At 36.3% G+C, this 11,268-nt stretch overlaps 1 protein-coding gene across 1 annotated transcript in view; it reads left to right on the forward strand.

The window, feature by feature from the left end:
* Positions 1 to 9,556, forward strand: part of LOC141387552 (uncharacterized) — a 46,807-nt gene extending 37,251 nt beyond the window's left edge. The window contains exons 3-5 of the mRNA XM_073957435.1: positions 5,484 to 5,805; positions 5,881 to 8,689; positions 8,745 to 9,556. Of these exons, the coding sequence (XP_073813536.1) occupies positions 5,484 to 5,805; positions 5,881 to 8,689; positions 8,745 to 8,940 (3,327 nt within the window). The 3' untranslated portion in view covers positions 8,941 to 9,556. The remainder of the gene's footprint in view (positions 1 to 5,483; positions 5,806 to 5,880; positions 8,690 to 8,744) is intronic.
* The last annotated feature ends 1,712 nt before the right edge of the window (positions 9,557 to 11,268 follow it).

Below are 11,268 nucleotides of genomic sequence, written 5' to 3' on the forward strand. Positions count from 1 at the left end.
GTACCTTTTGGAAATTGCAACCATTTTCTCTCAGTATGTTTCTTAAATTCATGCTGGCAACACTAATTTTTGCGCCGGTGTCGAAAACAGCTTCTCCCAATAAACCAAACACCTCGACATGAGTTGTAGGAAGAGCGCGACCAATAGTACCAGCGGCAATGGTGTTGAATGAAAGTGGCTGAGGGCTGTCCTTGTTGTTGTTGCTACATGTAGTGCAATTCGCTCTGTATACACCAGGCGCACCACATCCATAACAAGCAACTGTTGGTTTTCTCTGCTGCACACTTTGAGCTGACGTCTGCGGACGTTGTTGCTGATCTTGCTGCGAGTACTGTTGTTGTTGTTGTTTCTGCTCTTGTCGCTTCTTTAGTTTCGCACACGCATTCACTTCATGGCCTTTTTCTCGACAGAAATTACAACGAACAGAATTTGCTTCACATTTCTGCTTCTCTTCTTTCGTGTGCGCTTCTAATAACATTAATTCTGCTTCTCTGCAGGCAGACAACAATTCTTCAAATGTTTTCACATTTTCTCGACGCACACGCTCTCGCATATTTGTGTTGAGCAAACCAAACACGATATTCAATTGGACTTCTTCGGCGATAGGCACTTTCAATTGCGAAAACAACAACCTTTTCTTGCAAATGAATGTGTCTGTGTGCTCTTTTGCTTGTTGCCTGGTCTCATAAATCGACGAAAATATGCGCCAGTCAGGTAGTGGCGGAGAAAATGTGTTTTTTATGAGTTTTATTGCTTCGCTAAATGTGGTCACTGTGTTTTTCACCCCTATCCACCAGTTAGCAGCATAATCCTCAAAAAGCAACTGCAACCCTTTTACTGCGTCGGCGTCAGAGATCGATTCAATTTCTTTGTAAACCGATATGGCTGTTACAAACTCCTCAACTGCGGCGGCATCTCTCTGCCCCCGAAAACGCGAAGTACAATGCGAAAACGAACCCGTCCGGTTATTGTTTTGCATTGCCTGGATCAGTTGTTTGAATTGGCTGTCTGTAAACTGCGCCATCTCTGCTTCTTCGCCTGACACGTACTCGTCGCTATCTGCTTTGGTTTTTTCTTCGTCTTCAATCTTGGTGTCGTTGTTCGTGGCCACTTCGTTGGGCGTCAATAAAGCAGCTTGTTGTTGTGCTCCACGTTGGTGCATCAATAAAGCAGCTTGTTGTTGTGCTCCACGTTGGTGCGTCAATAAAGCAGCTTGTGAGCGGAGCTGATATGGCTTCATACGAAAGAACAACACAAGATTTCTTTTGAATGAATACTTTTACTCTTTGTTTAGTGTTTATTTCCAGCTTATGAATCTATATCCATCAACTTGGGCAAGCGTGGTAGATTATAAACTTTCAATGTTGGCTAAACAAGTTAGAGTGACTTTATTGAAATTTGGATTCGTTTAAGTACTCGGTGTGAGAAGCGAGTAAGTCAACTAGTATTGGTTGTATACAAAAGGTATTAGGATCAAAGATGTAAATTAATAGTAATGTTTACAAAATATGTACATGGTTGTATTTTTAGCTGTTAAATTCTAATATTTAAATCAGGGTTGTATTCTTAATATCTAAATGCTAAATGACAACGTAAGTGTTTAGACTATGATAAATAAAATATGTACATAAGTGGAATTCAGTGAAAAGTAAACATATGAAATAAAGTAAAAATAAAATAGTTCATGGTATTTTAAAGTTGATCCGCTTCAAAATTATAATTTGCATTATTCGTTTATTAAACAATAGAAGCTGGAGCTTTGTACGTATTATTGATTATTTTCAATATGGCATCAAATTTCTATCATTGGAACGATATAATTCAGTTACAATTGGTTGAAATTGTAAAAATATGCAAAAATCCGATGTATAGTTATCATTAATTAAAAAACTATTCATTTTGAACATACATACATATGTAATATATTTTGTCCTCGTCATTGGACTTGTTTTGTTTTTATACTGTATTTGTTGTTCAGCGTTGAGTTTTTTGTTTTTACTCCACGTACGACCAAGGCTTTGGATCATCAAGCGATATTGTTGTTTGAAAATATAGGATAATTCCTTTTTAGAGAGTAATCCAATTCATGTACACTGTACCACTAAATATACTCTTCACACACTTAGATACATTTTTAACGTATAGTTATTAGGGTACTAATAGAATAAAATGATTTATGGTGATTTAAGATATGGAGGTTATTCCAAAATGACAATTTATATTGACCTAACTTTATAATTTTTTGACAATTTACTAGTACCCATTTATACAGGGAGGAAAAAACGGCATCTAACATATTTTGCAGCAAACATATATATGTTCTAACATAAAAATATATGTTATAACATAAAATATGTTTGCATCCAAACACATTATATGTTTGCTGAATTTTTTTCTGCGTGTATGAGGGAATTGAAAAAAAACACTTCTATCCTTCTTCTTCTAGTATGCACTAAAAATGTGTCTCGTTATATTAATTGAGGGAACTTCTTCGGTCGACTAAAGCTTTCAGCCACATTGTCCAAATAAATTTGGCACATTGTGTTTTTTGTTTGGGTATTAAATAAATCAATACTAATTTTTTTAATCAACGTCTGTGCCCTTTGTCGCTTTGTACAGAAATAAAAATTGCACGTAATTTTTTTTTGATGTGAATTGGCTAAAAAGGGACTATTTATCTAAGTAACTTGACTTAGATGGCTTGTTGGCTACATGTTTTATTACTTACCTTTTCGTGGCAACTGGAGGATGAAACGTGTTGATGTGGGGTTAGTTAATATCCATTACAATTAAAGTGTCAAATACTTTTGAAATAACCTTGACAATGAAACTGTGATTAATGATAATGAGTGGTTTTTACTTTTTACATGTGTCTTGGGAATATGTTGATGATGTCCAGGGATGCACAGTGGTTTGGCTTGTTTGAGAAGGTGCGACTAAAATATTTCTATACAACATATGGATGTGACTTTTTTTGGATAGGTTCATAGTGGGTGGGTAACAATGTAGCCATATCCCAGCAAAAAGTTTGCCCCCAAAGATTAAATCATATGTACAAGTGATTTGGAAATGCATCAACTTATGCATTTTCACTCATGATTTTTACAAGAGCGTGACTACTGAAAGATGCACTCCATTACACTGCATTTTAACTGACCCTCTGGCTCTGCATTTTAATGGACCCTTTGGCATTGCATTTTAAATAACCCTTTGGGAGTAGAATACATGTTTTGATACATTCTGCGGAATGTGTGCAAGCCATTACAAAATATCCCAGAACAAATAAAATGCATTTATTATTTGTGTAAAACAAAAATATTAAGAACTTTATTACATTTAAACAAATAATGAAAATTCTCCATTGAATTCAATCGCAACCATGCGTATTTCCTCAGCTTTCCACTTAATCCAAGCTGAACTGTTCTTGCTTCATCTGCTAAATGGGTTTCATATTGTCTTCCCATTACCAGCTAAGATTTCGATTTATACTCTGACACGCTTATCTCTTTTTGCAAGAGATGTACAAACTGATTTATGTACTTGTAGGGATCTTTAACAACTTCTAATAAAATGTAGCGAACGGAGTGCCTTTTTCACGACTCCATTTGGACTGCATCCGGACGCTGTTAAATTGTGAAGAATTGGAGTGCCTTTTTCACGACTCCGTTGAACTGCATCCGGATGATGTTAAAATGTGACAAGTGGATATAATTCTTTGGATTGCATCCAAATGCAGTTAAAATGTGAGGAATAGAGCGCCTTTTTCACGACTCCGTTTGAACTGCATCAAAACATGCCGTGAAAGAACTTGTCCACATTGCACTACTTCCAATTTATTTTGCTGGGATGGTCTGTTCAAGAACTGCAATAATCTACACATTTTTACTATATTGAAGGTTTTAGCTAAATTTTCATTTTTTTTTCTGTCTTTTGACAATTTGCGTTCGGGCTGGGTAATCGGCAATTCCGTGAAAATGATCAAACTATCGTTTGAATTACTGTCTAAAAACTCTTTTTATATCAGACTTCAAAGCAATTATTTGTTAAATAATTCACCTCTGATAACCCAAAAAAAACAAGCCTTGGTGGCCGACGTAAATTCTGTTTTACGACAACAATCAAAACGATAGCCGGACTGTCGATAGTTTGCCAGCTCTACATTTTATTGGCCCCCATATAAATGTACCCCTTAATTTGAGACGCTTTGAAGGTTTTTTATACCCTCCACCATAGGATGGGGGTATATTAAGTTTGTCACTACGTTTGTAACTACTCGAAATAATCATTATAGACCCCACAAACTATATATATTCTTGATCAGCGTGCAATTCTACATCGATATAGCCATCGATATAGTCTGTCCGTCACTCTAGCGTCCGAACGGATTGACGTAGGTGGATGAAATTTTGGGAAAATCTATTATATGTACGTAGGACTTCTGGTATTGAAAGCGGGCTATGTAGGTCCACGCTTTCGTATAGCCCCCATACAAAATGACGCGTGACGCGTCGTCGTTTTAAGAAATTTTTAAGATATTTGTCCCATTTTACCACCGAATTAGTTGTAATTTGGTATTTTGTGTCTCCAGAGGCCAAGAAACATTCCTACCAAAGTTGGTTTATATAGCTCTACGTTTGGTATTACCCCCATATAACGCCCCATATAAAGTACGCGTCATTTTAATATATTTTGAATGTATTAGTCCCATTTGACAACAGAATCGGTTGTAACTTTGTATTTTGGATTTACAGAGGCTAAGAAACATTTCTACCATAAAATGTTTATATATGTAGGTCCACGTTTTGATATAGCCCCCATAGGACGATATCTGCCGATTTTCGGTATTTTGAAGGTTGTGGCCACATTAATCCACCGAAATGACTGAAATTTGTGGTGGAGGGTATAAAGAGTTCGGCCCGACCGAACTTAACGCTTTTCCTACCTGTTTATTTTTTAGATAGATTTCACAGAATTTTGTGTATTTTGAGTTATTTGTGAATGAAAAAGGTCATTAAAAATCGTACATAAGTCCATATTTTTTTGTAGTAGTACATTACATTTATTACATATTATTAATGAAAAACATAAATAACACCACAAAATTAAATTTGTAATAAACAAAGGGCCATTATTACATGTGTTCTTTTACTATCTGATGGATTTGAAAATGCTAAATAAACTAATTTGGAGGCATGAAAAATATAATTTTCACATTGAAAGTTAATGGCAAGAAGCTCCTCCTTGAAATTCAATCATCTCTTTTAATTTTAACTTAACCGGAACGCTATAAATTTGTTCGGTAAATCCAAACTATAACAAAAGAAGACTTATAATAATGGGGGAAAGTCATATATAATCATTTTAATGTTTACTCCTTGTATCTAAAATGTAGACTTTGCGTTCACCAAGTTTTTCGATCTATATTTCGATTTTTGGATATTAATTTTACGCTTTACATTATCATTTGTATTTTTTTGTTTCAGTTACTTGGGATTTTAGTATCCCTAACAGCAGCTACTGCAACATCCAAAGGTGATAGTTCCAAGAAGACAGCAGAAAAGCAGGTGGCATCAAGTGTAACGGGAAAGAAGACAGTCGTAGAGCCAACAACTACAAAACCTAATAATCGCAGTGCCAAGTCATTAAAAGCTAGCCAGCCTGGAGACAATCGTGGCAAACGTAATCTTTATGATTTTGGTAACAATTACTTGTATTCACAAGTAGCTGCCAGAAGAGCTGGTTACAACCCAGATCCCAGAACCGCTTATAACACTCAACAAGGTTATTTTAATGGGAATGGCATTGGTATGTGTGATTGATTTAAATTTCTTTACTATTATCAATGTTTTTTCTAATTTTGTTGTTGGTTTTCTTTTACAGCTCAATATACAACAAACTATGCTTCTTACCCACAATATATAGAAGCTCCGGAGCCCATTATAGAAATCATTATTAAGGATGCTAATGAAACTGTACCTAGTCCCCAACCAACTGTTGTCAAGACCAAAAAGAAGAAGGAAAAGGTGCATGTTTTCTATGTGAACTACAAAAAGGATGAAAACAACAAATTGCATTTGGAAAGTCCCATTGCTTCTTTGAACAATGATGAGACTGAAGAAGATGAGGAAGAAGAAGAAATTATTGAATATCCCGTAACCCCTTTGCCCCCAGTCAAGACAACTACATTGCGAGCCATTATCCATCCAGATTCCGAAAAATATCACGCAGACAGTGGAATTCATGTGACATTTGGTGCTGAGACCAAATCCCACACTGGTCATGAGGAACATGATGCCGAAAGTGTACAAAGACAAGTAGTTGCTGTACCAATTATCGGGGCTCAGTCTACATTGAAAACCCATTATGGCAGCAATGCTAGACAGGATTTCCAAGGACATGCTCGTTCCCCATTTTCGAGTAGTTTATTCCAATCAGCATCCAATCAACAATATAACCAACCCACACAACAACAGTTGCCTGTTCAACATGCCACCAGCTTCTTTAGGCCTCCGATAGTGCAACAACAACAACAGCAACATCACCATTCTGCCCAATATTCCCAACAACAAAACTACCAGCAAAAACCACAATCCCAATTGAAATCACCATTCAGCACCAATTTATCATCCCAGAGTCCTAGCAACAACCAACAGCAACAGCACCAACAATTCAGAAAACCCTTAAATCAAATTCAGCAACACATTAATCAACAACTGCAGCAACAATCCCAATATTATGTCAACCACAATCAATTGTATCAAAATCAGCAACAACAACCACAGCCACAACAGAGTATTCAACATAATCACTATTACAATAATTTGCCTCAAAAACCAACCCAGGCTCCAAAACAACCCATCGTGTTTCCCACAGCCCCGACTAAAAATCAAGAATTACCCATACGACAAGGTCCCCAACCTTACCAGCCTATCAAATTTCGACCAACTCCAGCTCCACTTAATATTCAAAACAAACCAACAGCTATTGCAGCCAAATTAGAAAATTCGCATTACAACTCCAAGCCTTATCAATTCCAGAGACAACCTCAGTTCATTCAACAGCCAACCTTTACAGTTCAATCTCCCACAAATGCATATAAACAACAAAGTCAACAACAACACCGGCAATCAGTTAACGTTGGCCAAACGTCTAACTACCAAACAAATTCAAATTATTATTCCCAAAATAAGAATCAACAACCGCAAGCTTCCATTGTGCAGCAGCAACAACCACAACAATACCAAGAAAATAAACAACACACCCAAAGTATTTCCAGCAGTTCTAACCCGAATTTGAGTTGGTTGAATATCAAACCTTCCAAAGAGACAGAACTTTTTAAGTCTATACCCAAATTTGAGCAACACATTACCGAAACCATTCAAAACACCTACCAACCTAGTCCATACCAGACACAAAACCAAGTAATTCATGATATTCCTGCACCCAATTTGGGACCCCAACAGCAGCAGCAATATGTTAGTAACAGCAACTTCAACAATCAATACCAGCATTCGCAGGGTCAGTCTCAATCTCAAGGTCAGGTCCAAACTCAGTTCAGCAATTTTGTGACCACTTCAAGTAATACGGCAAATCAAAATCAGTTAACTGTGACCACTCCAGCCCCTCATTTCGTAGAATCCACTAATGGGCAAAAAATTATGGTAGTCACTCCAATGCCTCCCAATGTCTACCAACAATATCAGGCTGCTCATTATCCCACCTCCCAGGACAATCAAGCCCAGATTATCACAAGCATTCATCAATCACAAGATCAATACAACAATTACTTCCAACAACCCAGACAAGGTTCGGGAGCAGTTCAAGCCCAAACAGACAGTACAAAGGAGGGATCCTCTTCTTCGGTAAATTCACAATTCAGTGTTTCCACTTATCATTCAGATGTCTTTAAGGAGTTAGAACAACGTAATCCCCAGGAGACCCAACAACCACAAAATACGTATATACCGTCCAATGGGGCTTCAAAAACATCCACTGAACAAACGTCCTCCACCACAACCCCTAACCCCAAGTTATTGCAACAACTTCCCGCCGAGGTGCCCGATGATTTGAGACAACAACTCATTTCTTCCGGCATATTGAGCAACGCCGATATTTCTATCTTAGATTACGACAAAGAAGGCGATATTGCCTTGGAAAATTTGCCAGCTGAACATTTGCAACACTTCTATGGAGCTGGTGGTGGGGCTCAGATTTCCGAATCAAAGAAAGTCCTCTCTGTCTTGAAACCTAATGGTGATAAAGTCTCCCTTGACGCTAAAGAATTGGAACGTGTAAAGGAGTCAAGTTCAGTGCCGCACACAAAACAAGCTGATGCCAAAATTGTGCGTTTTGATGGGCACGAATCTAATAATGTGGCCACAACCGGTTCAGGTGAACGTCAATATAACCGATACTTGCCCTTGAAAATTAATGCTTTCAACTTTCCTAAACCGGATGTTGAAGAACTCAAATCGAAAACTTTACATAGTGTAGTAGTTTTGGCCCCAGTCGATAGTCCCGTTGGCTCCGATGGTACTTTGGTTGATGATACCAAAGAAGTGAAATTCCTAGGCGGTGATTTGATAAAGACATTGGTAAAGAAACCAACCAAAGACAACTTCAAGAGGTGGCTGGAAAAAGAATCTCGCACAGATGTTGAACAGCAATCTGTTGTTCTACTTGTTGCCAAGTAAGTATTTAACTGTATTTCGTTTCTATAACATCAATAAATTTTGTTTTTGAAGGCCCTCCATTGAATCTGCGGAACAGGAAATCTTTATGTACGACATCAGCACGGGTGAAGTAAATAAACTCAATGGGGAATTGTCCAGTAAATTTGTTAACGTGGCTGAGGAAAATGCCAGTGCTGAAGATTTGGAACGCGGATCCACATTAGATCCCAACTTTCTCGATACAATGATGCAAAAGACTTCAAGCTAAATTATTTTTGAATTACAAGATGAAGCGTTCGCCAAATTGTCACAATAAGAAAGTGCCACAAATAGCCAACAGATCAAAATCAACAACATCGCCATGTTTTCCTTCTCATATAAGCAAACATTTCTATCGTCTAAACTGTTCCCCTAAAACCTTGTTATCTAAAACCCTTAGAGTACGTTTATACCGGCGTTAATTATCATGATTTGGTGTTACGTATCAAATGCATAAAAACATCTGGCGACATCAGTATAAACGTACTCTTAAAAATGGATTCGCCTATATAAATTTGTGGTTAGATTGGAAAAAAGAATAGTATGAAACAGTTTTATAAACAATATTATACCGTATCTACTTTCCCCCAAAGTCCCTCACGTTCATCCTACATACGTACATACATAGCTGCACATATGTATATATATGATCATATGAATGTACGTAGGTGTTTTGTTTATAAGACTGTTTGTAAAGCTCTATATTGTTAGATAATTGTTATTAAACTATTTTATTATACTGATTTTTGTACATATTGATGATTTTTTATAAAAATACAAACGTATTTGCTGTATGTTTTATTTTGATATAATTAGTAAATAATAACTTTTTTATATAAAATGTATTAATTGTGAAATTTCATTAATATTTTGGATATGAGGTAACCCACTAAACAATTTTTGCCGAGGGCTCTGATATAAGATTCTTTTACGAGGTTTTCCAAAGTTTGTTCAGAAAATTTACGGAATTCTCAAAATTTTCTTTAGAAATTGAACCGTTTTTGCAGCAAGATTTCTTTTAAGAATTTCTGCACAATTTCGAGCGCTTGTTTTCGAAAATGTTCCGAGTAATCTGCACATACTCTAATGGGAAATTTTAATTCGTTCTCTTTCTCGTAAACATCCGATTTGTCTGAGGAGCCTTTACCGAAGGCAAAACATGCATGTCACATAGTGGTGGGTGTGTGGGTTCGAATCGTCGGCTTTCTTTTTTCACTTGCACTATAGATCATAAAGCTCGATTAAAAAAAATTAAAATTGCCGAACTTTCGTTGAGAGTTAATTTTAAGGCAAAAAACTGTAGTGTAACCGTACTATTAATTCATAAATAAAAAAACATAATTTTTGCAAGTTGTTTTAACCATTTATTTTCATTTTTGTTAAGCTGAAAACACATCCAACGTTTGAGAAAAGTTTTGTGTTGGGCGTTGAGAAAAAAAACAACAACAACAGGGCGACGCTGACGACAAAGTCCAGCGTTGATATGTTTGCCGGCATATATTTCAAAAGAATGTGAATTTTTCGGCATCATGTCGAACAGTGTAAAAACAGCCAAAACGACACAAAACATTACCCAAAACAATAAAAGGTAACAGCAATACACAGCTGACTGAACTGGGTTGTAACCATGGCACAATTACCCAGGTAGTGGCATCCTAAAATTTTGAATATGTTATGTCAAAACTTTCTTTATGTTGTTGGGGAAATTACAACAAAAATAATTTTTTTTATAAAGGGATTTGACTTTTCATATTTGATCAGCTGGTGTGATATCACTACCTGGTAGTTCTGCCATGGTTGTAACGTTAGTGTCAAATTCCATACGACATTTTATATTTTTATTTCTATTTCGATGTACATTAGGGATATATATTTTTTAAGAAAAAATATATTCATCAGAAAAAAACCTCCTCCAAGTTCGAACGACGTGCCGAACACTAAAACACCGCTTATAGAGGCGGTACAATATTTGTTAATATGTGTGATATTTTGTTAAATTTGAAAAACATAAAGCCCTAATAAACATGCGCTTCTTTGATTTCAAAAACAAAAGTTGGAGACAGCTTCTCCTTTTTCAATGAATTTCCAGCGACCCCAAACATTTTTGCAAGAATTCTACTTTCTGCGAGAAATTATACATTTACAGACTGTTCATGTATGTCGACCGATAGGTTTTTTGCGCTTCGGAAGTGGAAAAAAATCATTTTCTGTTCATGTAAACGCCTTCGAAACGAAAATCTATGCGACCGACAAGCCATACGAAATAACACGTAAACGTACACTTTTCCATTAAATTTGGGTTTATGTATTTCGAAAGGACTGTCTCTTATAGAAAGAGAATGTCAAAATCACTCACTTGCTTTGTAGCTGCCGAGTAGAACGTATACTCGCGAATCACACCGAAAATCTTAAAACAAATTTATGCAACACATTCTTGAAACAAAATAAAAATTTTATAGACACGTTTTAATGGCGGTTTCATTCATTATTTTAAAGAAATCAATAAAATAAAATAATTCAAAATACCGACACGTTTTATTTTTCAAACAAAACAAGT

This window comes from Musca autumnalis, unplaced genomic scaffold (genome assembly GCF_047663935.1).
Source record: "Musca autumnalis isolate F117 unplaced genomic scaffold, ASM4766393v1 scaffold_5, whole genome shotgun sequence".
In the NCBI taxonomy this organism is placed as follows: domain Eukaryota; kingdom Metazoa; phylum Arthropoda; class Insecta; order Diptera; family Muscidae; genus Musca; species Musca autumnalis.